At 41.6% G+C, this 17,928-nt stretch overlaps 1 protein-coding gene across 1 annotated transcript in view; it reads left to right on the forward strand.

The window, feature by feature from the left end:
• Positions 1–17,928, forward strand: part of LOC124625460 (nephrin-like) — a 548,360-nt gene that overhangs the window by 355,941 nt on the left and 174,491 nt on the right. Inside the window, exon 5 of the mRNA XM_047149172.1 lies at positions 5,510–5,713. Within this exon, the coding sequence (XP_047005128.1) occupies positions 5,510–5,713 (204 nt within the window). The remainder of the gene's footprint in view (positions 1–5,509; positions 5,714–17,928) is intronic.

Below are 17,928 nucleotides of genomic sequence, written 5' to 3' on the forward strand. Positions count from 1 at the left end.
GAACTGGCCTTACAACAATCTTGCGGACTTCTGTGAAGGGAGAGCTGTTGAGTGGAAAATACACAAGTCAACACACAAGGTTCTTTCTTCGCTCCAATGTCGTGAATAGAGCCATCGTGCATTTTCTAACCTTAGCTGATAGCGAGATAATCCTAGGCGCAGTCGTCCCATATGTTGACGACTTACTGTTTCAAGGAACTTGCTAGCAAAACTAGAGGCCACATACACAATTTTTCTGTCTATAGTGCACCAATAATGTGTGAAGAACAAACTAAGTATCTGTCCATACGACAACCTGTTTCTGCCGCTGAAAGGTACGCTACATCCCATCCTTAAATTAAGAGTAACCTCGTTCGCAGAAGCTATATATATGTAGATACGTATTCTCACCTCAATACAATAGTCTTAATAGTGATTAATAAGAGAACTCTTATAAATATGCCCTCTAAACTACCATTGCCCGCTGTGAGGTTGTAACATAGTACACAGAGCTTACTGCCATTATTGGATTATCAGAAACCATGTGGAAGATGCAGTTTGAACATACGAAAGCATAACTCAGTAGGAAGGTATGCATCTAAGGTTGATTGAAGCAACTGAAATTATATTACCAGAATCTTCGTTCATTCAGTTCAGTAGACAACAAGGCGAAACCTGATACATATTTGTGTTTAATCGTGATCTCGTCCCCAAAATCCTGGATAATCAGTACGTGCCTACCAGCCAACATTTATGAAATAATTAAACCATAAAAGAAATGCAAATAAGGCCTACGCCATTTCAACCTCCTTCACCACCATAGCATCGAAAAAAAAAAAAAATCAGATTGACACAGATGCAGATGTTGGTACACCAGAACATGTTGCATTACATTTTCCTCTTGATAGCAACATTTGGGGCCACGATCCTCTAAATGTGGACCTTAACTCTGCATCAGGAACCCATATACCTAGACAACTAAGTGTATTCGAAAATGAATTACTTATGCTCCAAGCCTCTCTTATGGCTGTCCAGTTACCGACAAACTAGATGGTATTCTCAGGGTGTCCTGAAGAGAGTGGTACAGTGGACTCGGCAGCAGTCTGAATGTTAAAAACTGCCAAACGTATCCTCGCTCATCGCAAAAGTACTTGCGATCAGGTGGACGATGTTTCCAGTCTCGGCTTTCCACCTTCAGTTTGTGTCTGGGTACACTTTCGACGTCTATTGACATAATTCTGTTGCGTCCTATACCTTTGATGATGTCGGTTGCTTCGGCTCCTTCGCTTTAAATAAAATAACCGCAGCCTAAATATGTTGAGTACAGGGTGTCAATTACTGAACAAAATGAAATAAAATCATCATAACTTCTGGACGATTTGCGTTAGGACGTTAAAACTGCGCTGTTGGCTGCGAGGCATATTGGAAATTAGTATGATTTGGTTTAGTGACGAAGCCCACTGTCATTGGGATAGGTTCGTCCACAAACAAAATTGGCGCATTTGGAGGACTGAGAATCCGAATTTCGCGATCGAGATGTCTCTTCACCCTCAACGGGCGACTGTGTGGTTGTAACACGCCCGGAAGTACAAATGGGTGGGGTACTTTAAACTGACTTCTCGTTTCGTGACCGTTGCTTTTCTTGACCGTGAGCCCTGTCTACACCACGTACCTGATAATACCGCGGAGGTCGTATTGCCCTGCTCCGCACTGCTGTTGGCTTGCCTGAAATTATCTATCGAAATATGCAAGCGGGTTTAGGGGAGCCACTCAACGTTAAAACACAACACTGTCCTATGTCTGGTATGTTCATCTACATTATGAGACGATGTGGAAATCACAGGTTGCACTGTTTACACTCTAAATCGTAAATGTTTATCCCAATTAACAATCTTGATGATTAACAGTCCAAAAAGATCATGCGGACGAGCGTACGCGTAACCGACAGGACACGGGTGATTGTTGATGATGCGGAAGCCGAATGATCGAACGAAAGTTCTTATGCTCGTCGCACATACAGATATCTGGTAATAATAGTCCTCCTTGTCACTAGTAATGATATAACACTGTTCGAAAAGCTAAGTTTTCGGTTATCAGTTCTCACTTGTACGAGCGTGCGTGTAACCGTCGCGACGCGGCTGATTGTTGATAATGCGGAAACGCGATGGACGAACGCACGTCCTCACGCTCGCTACAAGACGCTGGCATATGACTACACTCTTTTATGGTAACTAATTTCTACTGATTCACATCAGTTCATTCTGGGAGTCCGTACACGGCGCGGATGATTGATACTGTACGACACGCAACGAGAGGATACACAAATACGTTATCGGCGTCACTACTCATTTTTAATTACATCTTGATGCACTTTCCCCTGAAATACTTCCATATTTAATCACTTTCTTGTAGTAGCACTTGTAACAACACTTCAACCTGAATACTAACAATGCTTCTTGCATGCAGAGCTACACACTACACAACATAACAGTTTCATGTCCCGTGCTCGGCTCACTACAGACGCGGCTGGCCGCAAAGGTACTCCACAACTAAGCCAGCGATATGACAATACGCTTACATGGTGTCCAGTCTCGGAGTAATCAGTACGAAATTCCTTGATGGCACGGTGACTACCAAACGGTACGTGACGGTTTTGGAAGATGATTTCACCTCCATTATCCAAAGTGACCCAGATTTCGACAAGGAGCGACCGCATTCTGGCTCCGGGGTACCCAGAGGCCACTGTCATGGGCCTCGATTGGATGCCATATTCTCCGGATCTGAACATATACGACTCCTCTTTGTGGGGCTATATTAAAGACAAGGTGTACAGTAATAACCTCAAAACCATTGCTGTTCTGAAAACAGCCATTCAGACGTTCAATAGCAGCATCGATCTTCCGACACTGCAGCGGGTCATGCAGAATTTCGATATTGGTCTTCGCCACATCATCGCCAATGATGGCATGTATATCTAATATGTCGTAACCTAAATCCTAGTATATCTAGCGACTTATACATCTTGAATAAAGTATGTGCACGCCGTAGTTTTTAACTAAATTTTTTTTTCATATTATTCAATAATTGTCTCCTGTATATTTAAGAGATGTTTCATGTCACCTTCTATCTCATGTATACGTGTTTCTATTTTATTTCTGTATTGTATCGTTTGTTGGTATAGGTGGTCTTAGTTGAAGAACTTTTTTTCTGTAAATTGCGTATCTTGATAATACTGCTCACTCGTAACTGTAGAGGCAAGCATTTACTTTTTCTGATTTCATGTCATTGATGTCAGCTGTAAGAAGTAAGTAAGGCACGTTGCTTATCTGGTTTGCTTATCCGGAAACTGAATAAATGTCTTCCTACATGGTGCCACAGTATAAATTCTTAGAAATCTCACAAAACCATAGGGATACTTTCAGGAATTAGCATACCTTAGAAATAAGCATAAATTGAAAGAAATTAATGTGTTTTTATTCGAGTTAAACTCTCAACAGAAAACACGCATATTGAAGTCGAGTTTCAATTTAGAGTTAATTTGGAAAATGTTCAAGGAGTTTACAGGAATTCAGAAGGGTGAAGGGTGAGTTAGAGGGGTCACTTGCCACCTGATGGAATCTGGGGGCATTATATAACATTCATTTCTTGAAACGACTGAGAATCTGTTACCACAGCATCAACGTTCCTGACCTAGAGGGAAAGTACTAGTTCTTATGCTTACACAATATTGTGTCAAACGCGGTGACAGGGGTCAATTGTAGCCTGTTAAAAATAGATACTAAGGTCCAGTCTGGGAGTAGCTTCAAGAAGTCTCTGATATTCCGCTAATTGACTGCTTGTCCAGGGCTACACTTGACCAAACTCGCTCACAAAATGCAGTTTTCAAGACACACCTTGTCCAACTTTAGTTATGAAAGTTAACTTGAAATAATAGAAGTCATGAAAACAATGCTCTGTGTCCATTATCATGACCAGCTGTGAATGTTTTATGACAAACTAGTTTTGCATAGTGCATCAAAGATGAGTAAGCGTTTTTTAAAGTTGGCAGCCAATTTCTACATTCTGAGAAGTATTACTGCGTCATTTTTTGTTGGTTCTTTTTGTTGCAATCGAGCATGGTTTTTTCAGTCATTATGAATATTTTATTTTTTCAGTTTCAGAATTTTAACTGTGAGTCTCAACTTAACGTTCTACATATAGCAGTGAAAATATTTTTCTGAAATATTCATTCAGTACCCTGCATTTAATCAGATGTAATTTCAGACGGATGTAACAAGAAGCTGGCATTCATATTGGTATTAATAACATAAAAATATGTATTTTTCTTTTATTAATGAGCTACCGTATACTTACTGTTGAAATACCGAGGCCCTCTTCAATAAAACCTTTAGTGGATGCTTGTCAGACTATTGAGATACAATAAGTCCTTCCTGTCAAGTTTGATACTTGAGGCATATTACAGTCTCAAAATCACAGAACATATTTTACCGATAACGATAATTTTAGCATCTTCCGACGTATTGCTCAAAGTTCTGCGATGCTCACGAAAGCATAATTGCGAGCGTAGTTTTATTGTATGATTTGAGTTTTTTTCTTACTTCCGTGATTTTATTTTAAATTTGTGAGGAAATATACTGTAAATGCAATCTTTTCAGTCTGTCGATCGCTGTTTTTATTACTTCAAAATGGCCGGATATGGACACTGTCATCCAGTTTCAGTACTGCGAGTAAATATGAAAATAAGGGAGCGAAAACTGTTTCTGTCGAATTACAGTATATACGTTCTATAAGGTACCATTTCTCGTAAGCACAGAGTAATCAGTCCGAACGGAACTATCAGCTTCACTGTCAAATATTTAAGCAATGATTGTATGCCTTCGATCGGTATTAAAATTAAAAAAGAAATTTCATTGACGTATAAATCCTGTAGGGTTTTACAATTTTCCGCGTATTAACGAATTTAAAAACGTAATCTCTATATAATTTACACATAAAAATCACGGAATATTAAACATAAATAATTACAGAGCGTTTCTTATGTTGACAAACATATTTTATGAAGGGACAGTACAGTTAAAAATGATTTAAGAACATGTCTTCTGTCCTCAATTAATCAATCATGGAAAGAGGTACGCAAACATCAGGGCACAAGTGGCATCACGCTGAGGCTTTCCGTGTCAGATAAAAACGACGCTCTTAAAAAAATTAATATTGTTTAAAGTGTCTGAAGATGAGTGACACTGGCCGAAACCCTTAAGTTTGAAATTATAAAAACTAGTAACGGACATACAGAAAATGAGTCCGTTTTGTATAAATAACAATTTCAGGGAACTCCCTTTGACAAGTATGTCCAGTTCAGATCAAACGCATTTTAATGTCAGAGTAATAAAATTGCCATACGACAGAAATTTACTGACGTTGCATGCGACTGTCTTGTGCAGCGACGGTTGAGGTCACGGAAAATGACGCTCTGTGTAAGCTGCAGTACTGTTGCACCTCAGAGCGACGCTGAGGGCTGTGTGTGACGCAGGCAAGCCGGAGCCGCGCGTGCGCTGGCTGCTGGACGGAGAGGTGCTGGACGCGGACGTCGAGCAGAACGTGGGTGACGTCATCGAGAACCGCGTGTCGTTCCGAGGCGTGGCGCGCCGCCACCTGGGCGCCGTGTTCGCCTGCCGCGCCAACAACACGCCGCTCACCGAGCCGCGCGAGGCGGCGCTGCAGCTCGACCTGCTGCGTGAGTACTGCACCACCTACTGCTCATATTCCAGAGGCACGAGCAGTTCAAATAAAAGTGTGCTAGCTGCATGACCGCGCTATCAGGAATATGATGCAAAGTGTCCCTCTTGCAACGTATTTGTAACAGTGATCGCTTTGTCGAAAGGTATTGCCGCTTCTGTACCTATCTCCATAGCCTGTTCAAATTACTGAAGGAGAGTACTTTCCATTCTACCAACTATTAGGTTTCTTCCCTTCCATCAGCACATGCAGTGAGGCTCTTAAAGGAATCCGTGTATAATCTTATCTTCACAATCTGTACGAGAATGTCGCTTATGGGTTGCGATTATATCTCTAATTCCTTTATTGTTTGTTGTTTTTAAAACTTCAAATAGCTTCTTTAGGCGAGATAGCCTGCGAGATCAAGTTCTGCAGAATTTGCATGGCAATCTCTCAAGCGTCAAACGTGACCGCGTTCATTCATGGTGTCGTTCTTTCTGTACATTTAGTATCTCTTGTCATCCCGTTGGTTCGCACATACTTGAATAACATTCTAGGGTGGATCGTACCATAGTTTTAAAAGCTATCTCTTTCGTGAACTGTATTTTTCCAGTAACCAACCAATAAGACCAAGAATGCCACTTGATTTACTTGCCACCGAGTGTGATCATTCTATCTCACATCCTCATAAACTTTAAAACTAAGTATTTGTGTGAGTTAATTGGTTACATTTAAGACTCACTGGTATTTTAGTCATGAGATAATACATTTCTGAGTTTTGTAGAACTAGCAGTTTTACATTTCATTTAAGGCAAATTGCCAATATTCGTAGCACTCACAAATCTTATTCATATCATGATGGAATGTAAGCTACTACGATTATTATATTCAGTACTGCCCGAAATGTTAAGATATGGTACAATCCACCTCTCAGAAGGAAAAAGGCGTTCTTTTGTAATGGTTTCCAAAACTACTTAAGTCGTCGTGAATTGCAATTGTGGAGGTCACAGTAAATTAATGGAATATTGCAAATTATGTTTAGAAACGTAAACGCAAAATTTTAATTTATTTAACAGATGTTGTACACAATACTCACCCCTTCCTCGGAGTGATTGACTGTTTTTATATTTAACGGAAGAGCAGTTTCCATTTTTGTCTGCAGACATCAGTGTCTAATCAATCTCAATTATTTAACACTCCTTCGGACTTCATTCTCATACTGTTGAAGAAGTATGAAAAATGCCACCTCGTGTACTATGACAGGTTCCTCTGGAAGCTCTGTATAATATCAGTGCGTGTTGCTTATAAAACGAGAAGAAGAAAAGCGCTCGTACAATTATAATAAACGCATAGGTCAGCATGTCACTGAATGAACGCTCAGGCATTAAACAGGGAAAGAAAGCAGATGTTGTTCATATTTTATAAGTATCACCGAATGCTTTCTCTGTACTTACTAAATTATGGGCTAGGTACGTCACTTGATGCATCCTCATTCTCTACTGTGCAGAATGTACAATACTGCTATGTCAAATGTTCCATTTATATTGTAATACAATACCTAAGATGCGAGTTCTGCCAGTGAACACTTGAAACCTTCCTACCAACATAATCAAAGAGACCTTGATGATTTGTAAATGTGTCTGTCGATAGTATCATCACGTACTATGCAGCTCCTGTAAGAATACCAGACTCTGCTACATAACTACCTGATATGATTGTTCCCATCAATAGCACGAGCGGTGCGCTGTACTCAAGAAGATTTAATTTATTCTCACAGCCATTGACATTTCGCTTCATGTACGTTATATAGCATTCCTAGTGGACGTTGGAATAAAATTCAGATTCTGCAAGCCTGTAGTTCAATGTGGCACAATGCCAAAATATGTGAAGATTAAATGTGGAGCTAATGAAGACTTGTGACTCCTTGTGAACAAATATTAGTAGAGGGAGATGTTAACTGGTAATTTCCTCAGAGTCGGATAAAAATACTACCAACTTCTACAACCGATATGTAAATTATTCAGAAAAACATCTTTAATTGTAATATTTTTGTTACTATTCGATATGTTTGGAATAATTACGAACATATTCTAAATAATCCTTTCTTTCTGGTATAGGTTCGAGCCCGTACTTCCCTCAAAACAGAGATTATCATCTGCGGCTGACAACGCCAGTTATATAGAAGGAAGCTCGCGCTGCTACTATGTCGTGCACTCACAGGGGTGTTAGGAATAACTGTGGCTCAGAGAACCCAGCATACGAATACTTCACAAGTGACAATCACACAGAATAACAAAACCAATTGTTAATTTCGACACTATACACTAAATACGTTTAATCAAACATATTATCCTACGTTAGCTATTAGCATCGTTAGTGAATGTGAGTGGGATTGAAGTAGACGTTTAGGTACTTCCGCGCTTTTAATAAACTAAAAAATGTTATTTCCAATTTTATTACAAATTAACAATCCCATTTAACATTGATTTTTTTTGCTTTTGTAGAGCTAAAACATTAAGTCACGGTAAACGAAATCGTTATTTAAACAACTTTTCAGACTATGTAGGCTGAAGACATGATTTTTTAAAGCAAGTCTAAAATTATAATACTTAGTCAACGTGACAATGGTATTTATTACTATGGACTGATGAGGACAGTTTCCCAATTTTAATTCTTACTCATATGAGGATGAGTAAGAGCCACGAACTGTTCAACTAAACAATGACTGGCTCTGTAACTCCATACGTTACTCCGAAGATTCGATCTTGCCTGAAAAACGTTGTAATATAATTATTGCTGGCTTAGTAGTTAATTATCATCTGTGCTTCTTCAAGTTAAATGGTAGTGCAGAGGGGTCGCAGGGGACAAAGCATGAAAATTCTCGTAAGGATCCACTTATCACTTTGCGTGCAGCTACGTCGTTCTCAATTCGAGGAGCAATCACATGAGTAAAATTTTCAAACTAGCTTAATTTCTGCCCTGTGTTACCGAAACTTGTAATAGAATAATATTTCACTCATTAACATATAATCGATATTTGAAATATCTCTTAAATCCGCCGGCCGGCGTGGCCGTGCGGTTCTAGGCGCTTCAGTCTGGAACCGCGTGACCGCTACGGTCGCAGGTTCGAATCCTGCCTCGGGCATGGATGTGTGTGATGCCCTTAGGTTAGTTAGGTTTAAGTAGTTCTAAGTTCTAGGGGACTGATGACCTCAGATGTTAAGTCCCATAGTGCTCAGAGCCATTTGAACCATCTTAAATCCTTAGAAGCGTGGAAATAATGTCTGCAAGTACGTAGCGTGGAAGTATAGAAATATGAAAAGGAAAGTTATAGCTTAACATCAGGATTACAAGGTCGGATTATGGAAGAAAGTAAAGGAAACGAGTCGTGTGTTTCAGAAACGAACTATCTCGGCTTTTAGTTTAAGCTAATTAGAAAATCGAAATTTGGATGGGACACAGATATTGGATCCATCGTCTTATTGACTATGAGTCCAGTTTGCAACCACAGCACCGCCTCTCTCCGTCTCATAAATGTATGGGAAAAAATTCTCAGCAAAATGGAAACGATGTATACTTCTTTTCTTATCATGCAGGCTTTACAAATTGATGATACGTGCTAAAGTACTGTCACAAACTCGAGATCAGCTACCAGATATGTATACCGCAATGGAAACACCAAGTGTGTCTTATACTAGAAACATGTTCGTCCCCGAGGAAGAAAAGAGCTTTAAAAGGTTCATTCACATGATGCCAGTTCTCTACAGTTATACGAAGCCTTTATCACTTTTACCCGCGTGATGACACATATTATTGTGCTGATGTGAATTCTGCAGTTGAGTTCATTACCGTATACGTAGAAAGTGCCTATTATCGGGGTAAATGGTAATAAAGAGAACAAAGAGTGCACTGCCATAGGGCTGTCAACTCAGCTTCGTGTATTTCCAGTTCTAGCATCTCAGACTCAAATCTTCGACCTTCTTTCACAAAGTGCAGGGGATGCCGTCAGTCCTACAAAGCAGAAAACCTGTCTTCAGGGACGGGTACAACCACCAAGTGGCAGTACTCAGATGTAGAAACGTTAGACTTCACGCAAGTGTTTTTCATCAATAGTCTACAGCGTTAACATCGCTATCCATTTGCTTCCGAACAGTACGATTTGTGGAATGTGAACTGTTACATGACAGAAGATCATGTCAGAGATCAATGACATTGGAAAATTTACAGCTTCTATAACGGAAATTGACAATATCTATTATCAGATATTCTCTCCGCACCGACTCAACCAAAGCTTCACAAACTTGTTCCTATGTTTATGTTTCGATACCGATCGTCACTTTTTATTGATATTTATGTATGGATGCATAAGACAGTTCATTAGCATTCATTAATATAGTGTTATTGGATAATGCATTCCACTGTTTTAATTATGGTATTTCATTCATTGTTATTCATTTTAATGTTCGGTTGCGCTTTTGGTAGCCCAATTGAACAGAAAGATATTAGTACATTAAATGAGGCAACTGTAAAACGGTAAGAATTTGTCTCTGTACGTTTAGTAGTCTGTAAACTCTTTTCCATTTATGTTAGATCACTCTTTACAATGTAATATCAGATTATTAATCACTGGCTAGTATTGGTTAACACCACGTACTAACAGTTACTGTAGTACTGTCTGTCTGGGAGTTTATTGGAATTGTGGCTGGCAGAAAGGGTGACTTATTACCCTGAGAGAGAGGAGACGGCGGTTTACGACGCTACAGGCTGCAGACACCGGTACTGTGAGCAGGAGGTTGCACTCTGTTGGACCAAAAGGAAAAGTTCAGACTAGCGTCCTGGGTGGAACCACGCGAAAAGATGTCCTTTTCGTGTGAACAAACGCACGGAGCCACAAACGGTCAAACGACGGTCGCCATATGATCTCTGAGGAATCTTCCCACAGGATGGGCAGGGACACTCTACCCACCGAAAACCAGAGACGTGTGTTTGATTGACGGAGAATCTGACGATTAGATTTTGAGATTTCGCCACACGGAGTGCCTGGAGTCGTTTATCTGTAAACAAAGTCATTATTCCTTTTATTTGAGTGACGATTATTTACTTCTCTGTGGAGTCTGACGCACATTGAAGTGCTTCCTTGCGGAAGAATACTTGAGTTAAATTCGTTTCTGGTTAAATTTTAACTCGTGTTCTGTCTTGTAATGAGGTAATTTCAGCCTTGGGAGTTTTCGAACAGCATATTGTGTCCACTGTGTAGACAGGGAATTACAGGTGCGCCACCTAAATCGTCTACCCAGCGGCCGACGCCCCAATGAGCAGATCATCGATGCAGTGTAACTACAGCTTGTATCTCAATGGAAACATCCAGAATATCGTCTGACAGAAGTATGAGCTTCATTCGACTGACTGGCAGATTCATGATTCATATAGAGGGAGGTAGTGTTTCTGTGACGGCGGCTGGGTTCTGTCACCTGAGCGCAGACATAGACGTCCCGTGTCCAGGTGGCAGCTGGGTACGGCATGGGGACACAGTTCCCTGCGAGGACAGAACGAAGGAACTTGCTTCCGGGGATCGACCTACAGACTCCGCTGGCGAGTCGCACAGCGGAGAATCTGACGATTAGATTTTGAGATTTCGCCACACGGAGTGCCTGGAGTCGTTTATCTGTAAACGAAGTCATTATTCCTTTTATTTGAGTGACGATTATTTACTTCTCTGTGGAGTCTGACGCACATTGAAGTGCTTCCTTGCGGAAGAATACTTGAGTTAAATTCGATTCTGGTTAAGTTTTAACTCGTGTTCTGTCTTGTAATGAGGTAATTTCAGCCTTGGGAGTTTTCGAACAGCATATTGTGTCCACTGTGTAGACAGGGAATTACAGGTGCGCCACCTAAATCGTCTACCCAGCGGCCGACGCCCCAATGAGCAGATCATCGATGCAGTGTAACTACAGCTTGTATCTCAATAGATGATAGGAACACTTCGGTTCGACAGATACAGATACACTCATATCCAGTAAACGTTTTTAGCCCCATTTGCTTGTCCACTGAACTATTCCTGAAAGGGCCAGTCAGGCTGTCAGTCTTCTGTTGCCCACCGCTAACCAGTGCCAACCAACTTGGCGTCCGTATAATAAAAGGGAGAGTCGTCTAAAGAACGTCAAACATATGGCATGTCAATTTTGAAATTACATTTAGGGTGGAATGTGACATTATGTACTTCATACAAATAAATTTTTTGCAATCTTTATATTTTCTGAGTATAACTCTTTTACGGATCCAAGATGTGATACGTTCTAGTAGCATCCCGACAGGAATAATTTGTTTTATTTGCTAAGCTGATGTGAAATAAAACTACAGCACGATACTTCGTTTTATGGAAATCCCTAAGTGTAGATGTTGTAAGTAGGCTGTTTAGGTTTTCTTATTGGTAACGCCACGTAGCGCTCTGTATGAAAATCACTGGCTGTGCTGTGTGCAGTCTGTGGCTAGTTTGCATTGTTGTCTGCCATTGTAGTGTTGGGCAGCTGGATGTTAACAGCGCGTAGTGTTGCGCAGTTGGAGGTGAGCCGCCAGCAGTGGTGGATGTGGGGAGAGAGATGGCGGAGTTTTGAAATTAGTAAGACTTGATGTCATGAACTGCTATGTATATTATGACTATTAAGGTAAATACATTGTTTATTCTCTATTAAAATCTTTCATTTGCTAACTATGCCTATCAGTAGTTAGTGCCTTCCGTAGTTTGAATCTTTTATTTAGCTGGCAGTAGTGGCGCTCGCTGCATTGCAGTAGTTCGAGTAACGATGATTTTTGGTGAGGTAAGTGATTTGTGAAAGGTATAGGTTAATGTTAGTCAGGGCCATTCTTTTGTAGAGATTTTTGAAAGTCAGATTGCGTTGCGCTAAAAAAAACGTATTGTGTGTCAGTTTAAGCACAGTCATGTATAATTTTTCAATGGGGACGTTTCATAGTGTGTCAATGGCAGGGTATTTCTAATCATTAGTAGGCACGAGAATTCCATTGCGGAGCCAACATTAATCTACCAAATATACGTTACGAACGCCGAGGGTCCTTACACCACAAATTTTGGGAGTGGTTATATTTTGGATGCCTTTATGTAAACGGAAAAATTTTGATCCTCACCCCTTATAATAGATACTCCACTGCATGCGGCGACGTCACAATAAAATTATCCGAGGCTTCCGTAGCTCTTTGTCAGTGTGGAGCGGTGCGACCACAGCTTGTGGATTGCATCCATGTGCAAAACTCTAACGCGTGTCGTTGTATTGACGCCACACGGAGCACCATTTTGGATTAGAAAACGATTCCCTAGTAAATCAGTATCGCCTTGTTTCAGAAATCACCCCTCTTCAGTTGTTTTGGGTAAACTACTGAAAACCTCAATCAGTTTGAGACTTTAACCGAGCTCCTCACGAAAATATCTTGACTACTGTACGATATCTGGAAAGGTGTTCCACCGAATTTCAGAGGGTCGAAGAAGATCACGATGCAGCCTAACGGGCCAGCAGACTTCATTTTCAACATTCCATTTTTTGTCCAACAAAAAGCTAGATACATATTGGAAACGGATTACTGCCTTCAAATGAAACGGCATAAAGGCGTAACAGTAAATGCTAACAACTAGTTCACCTCGTGATTACGACTAGGGAAAACGATATTAACAGAACTTTGCGATACTCCGTACTAGACTTATTGATCAAGTCCAAACTGCCCACTTTAGAGCAAGCGATGTGTAAATTTGTTGCTGTATTAATGATAAGGATGAAAACAAAGTTTATCTACGAGAGATCCCATGAAATGAACGTTGGTCGTGATTCAGTAGCCGAGACTGTAGTACGTACCGTGTATACCATATTTCTAGCACTGCAAAGTCATCAGTGGTGAAAACATAGTTTTACACAATCTTAATAGAATAGATCTTTGTAAGAAGGTTGTTATAGACACTGCACGTTAGATCGCGAAGGTCAATCTGATCGAACTCGTGAAATATTCCTCATTGTCAAATCTCTAGCATATTAAATTGACCTGAAAAAAATGACTTTATCTTCCTTGGTGATGGAAGACGTATTATATTTTGGATGCCTTTCTGTACTTAAGTGTTTCGTATGATCTCGACTGCTAAAAGCAGGTCCGAAGATGAGATTTAGAAATCGTGCCTTTTACCAATTAGGATTAACTGCATGCTTTTTCTACGACATTAGTGAGCACAGACCTTGTCAGAGCTGATAAATTAACATATTATCTTTACACATCACTGGAGATGTGATTCTGACTGTAATTTTGCTAGTTTCCTTTATGTCTCTGAGCTGTTAAGCGAGGACATTGACGCTTTTCGCTGAGAACGTGGACATTACGAGGTAAACCGGCTCCATCTTGCAAGGGGCTCAGTAATGCTTGTACCTTATCTGATAAAACTCTACAGAATACATGGGAGCCCTTTTGCAAATGTTTCCCTTTACAGCGGTGGCGTGCTGCCATGCAGTATTTTACAGTTCGCCAGATTTATTCTTCTAAATCAATAGCCTTGAGGCCGCTGCCGCGGCACGTCAGAGGGCCGGCCGCCATTAAGGAGGTATACGAGTGACGGCGTGGCGTGGCGTGCCACGGCGAGGCGCGGAATGAGTCGTAATATGAAAATGCGGCCGGCGCGGTGGCCTGTAATCGTGAGCCGAGCTGCGATCGCTGCTAACGCGTGCGCCCAGGCGGACGCTAACGGCGGGGAGTCACGGCGCCGCGTCTCCCCAGCAGGGCCACACGGGACGCGTGTCGAGTCTCGCTCCCTCACACGTTATCTGAGGCACCTGCAATAAAGCGCAATGATTTTCGATAAACCATCTACAAGTTTTTCATAAAATGAGTTTCATGCAGTCTTCTTTCATTGATACTGAAAACCATAATGCGAATACAAAAGCCCTATTCGATTCAATTCAATTCACTTCATTGTGATACACTACTGGCCTTTAAAATTGCTACACCACGAAGATGACGTGCTACAGACGCGAAATTTAACCGACAGGAAGAAGATGATGTGGTATGCAAATGATTATCTTTTCAGAGCATTCACACAAGGTTGGCGCCTACAACGTGCTGACATGAGGAAAGTTTCCAAACGATTTCTCATACACAAACAACAGTTGACCGGCGTTGCCTGGTGAAACGTTGTTGTGATGCCTCATGTAAGGAGGAGAAATGCTCACCATCACGTTTCCGACTTACATAGAGGTCGGATTGTAGCCTATCGCGACTGCGGTTTATCGTATTGCGACATTGCCGCTCGCGTTGTTCGAGATCCAATGACTGTTATCAGAATATGGAATCGGTGGGTTCAGGAGGGTAATACGGTACGCCATGCTGGATCCCAACGGCCTCGTATCAGTAGCAGTCGAGATGACAGGCATGTTATCCGCATGGCTGTAAAGGATCGCGCAGCCACGTCTCGATCCCTGAGTCAACAGATGGGGAAGTTTGCAAGACAACAACCATCTGCACGAACAGTTCGACGACGTTTTCAGCACCATGGACTATCAGCTCGGAGACCATGCCTGCGGTTACCCTTCACGCTGCATCACAGACAGGAGCGCCTGCGATGGTGTACTCAGTAACGAATTTGGTGCATGAATGGCACAATGTCATTTTTTCGGATGAATCCAGGTTCTATTTACAGTATCATGATGGTCGCATCCGTGTTTGGTGACATCGCGGTGAATGCACATTAAAAGCGTGTATTCGTCAACGCCATACTGGTGTATCACCCAGCATTATGGTATGGGGTGCTATTGGTTACACGTCTCGGTCACCGCTTGATCGCACTGACGACACTTTGAACAGTGGACGTTACATTTCAGATGTGTTACGACCCGTGGCTCTACCCTTCATTCGATCCCTGCGAAACCATACATTTCAGCAGGAAAATGCACGGCCGCATGTGGCAGGTCCTGTACGGGCCTTTCTAGATGTTCGACTGCTGCGCTGGCCAGCACATTCTCCAGATCTCTCACCAACTGAAAACGTCTGTTCAATGGTGGCCGAGCAACTGGCTCGTCGCAATACGCCAGTCACTACTCTTAATGAACTGTGGTATCGTGTTTAAGCTGCATGGGCAGCTCTACCTGTACACGCCATCTAAGCTCTGTTTAACTTAATGCCCAGGCGTATCAAGGCCGTTATTACGGCCAGAGGTGGTTGTTCTGGGTATTAGTTTTTCAGGATCTATGCACCCAAATTGCGTGACAATGTAATCACATGTCAGTTGTAGTATAATATATTTGTCCAATGAATACCCGTTTATCATCTGCATTTCTTCTTGGTACATCAATTTTAATGGCCAGTAGTGTACATTTATGACTTTTTCTCAAGACATTCTGAACAGAAAGGATAAGGACCAAGAAGATCAAATCCACATATTCAGGTATTTATTTCATTTATTTATTTAAATGATTTGAGTGTCTTTAGTGACAATTTTCACAAATAATACCATGAACTAATAAACATAATACAAAACTTCCTGGCAGATTAAAACTGTGTGCCCGACCGAGACTCGAACTCGGGACCTTTGCCTTTCGCGGGCAAGTGTTCTACCAACTGAGTTACCGAAGCACGACTCACGGCCGGTACTCACAGCTTTACTTCTGCCAGTACCTCGTCTCCTACCTTCCAAACTTTACAGAAGCTCTCCTGCGAACCTTGCAGAACAGGGAGGAGGAGCAGACAGAGTTTCAGGGTTCGCAGGAGATCTTCTGTAAAGTTTGGAAGGTAGGAGACGAGGTACTGGCAGAAGTAAAGCTGTGAGTACCGGCCGTGAGTCGTGCTTCGGTAGCTCAGTTGGTAGAGCACTTGCCCGCGAAAGGCAAAGGTCCCGAGTTCGAGTCTCGGTTGGGCACACAGTTTTAATCTGCCAGGAAGTTTCATATCAGCGCACACTCCGCTGCAGAGTGAAAATCTCATTCTGGAAACATCCCCCAGGGTGTGGCTAAGCCATGTCTCCGCAATATCCTTTCTTTCAGGAGTGCTAGTTCTGCAAGGTTCGCAGGAGAGCTTCTGTAAAGTTTGGAAGGTAGGAGACGAGGTGCTGGCAGAAGTAAAGCTGTGAGTACCGGCCGTGAGTCGTGCTTCGGTAGCTCAGTTGGTAGAGCACTTGCCCGCGAAAGGCAAAGGTCCCGAGTTCGAGTCTCGGTCGGGCACACAGTTTTAATCTGCCAGGAAGTTTCATATCAGCGCACACTCCGCTGCAGAGTGAAAATCTCATTCTGGGAACATAATACAGTCAGTATTTATACATCTGTTGCTGCAACCACATATAGTGATAATAATAATAATAATAATAATGACAATAATAACATTAATGATAGAGACAAATATTAAAAGACTTTATAGCTGTACGAACTAGATGCTTTCTGATATAACACGTTCTGGGGAAACGATATCTGAGGAGACTGCACCAGCCAAGAGTACAAGAAAATGAGAAAGATCTAGTAGGAATGTGAGGGTGACGAGTGCATAGAGGGGCAATGGAAATCATTATTGCTGCTTTAGTAGATATGTCATTGACTGTCTTCTGCAGGTGGAGATCTTACCCAGTTATCTAATATAATGCTGGAGGCTATTCTAGAACCCGGTTCCTGCTACTGAGAAGAACGTTGAGAAAGTGGACGAGCTATGCAATGGGACAGAAAGGATTTTGCTCTGAAGAGCATGAGTGTTGTTCAGAGAAGGGCGTTATGGTCGTGGAGAAATGTGAGGAACAGTGTAAGATAATAAGACACCAGAGAAGATAGAGGGTATGGAAATATCGGCGCTTGTCGGCATGCAGCTAGGACATCTGTGAGTACGGTGGTGAAACATGATCAAAGATTCTAACACCACACAGATAACAAACACAGGCATTCGTAACCTGTTCCAGCCCCTATCAGCTATCCTGAGCTAGGCCTTTCAGGATAACATCGCCGTAATCAATAACAACAAGTATAAGTGTTTGTACAAGGTTCTTTTGGGGAAGAGTATTCTTTAATTTCGTAGGGCATTGAAACATGCTGATGTGTTCATGCACATTGCAGTTAAGTACTTAGTCCAATTTAGATTTTCATTCATTATTAGTCCTAGATTCTTTGCTAAAGGAGAGAGGTTGTTATTTCTCCCATTTAGGTTCAAAGATGGTATGGTTTCCCTTTTTAGGCTTATGAGCATAGAATGACCAAATAGTTCTCTTTGCGTTTT

Source organism: Schistocerca americana, chromosome 1 (genome assembly GCF_021461395.2).
Source record: "Schistocerca americana isolate TAMUIC-IGC-003095 chromosome 1, iqSchAmer2.1, whole genome shotgun sequence".
In the NCBI taxonomy this organism is placed as follows: domain Eukaryota; kingdom Metazoa; phylum Arthropoda; class Insecta; order Orthoptera; family Acrididae; genus Schistocerca; species Schistocerca americana.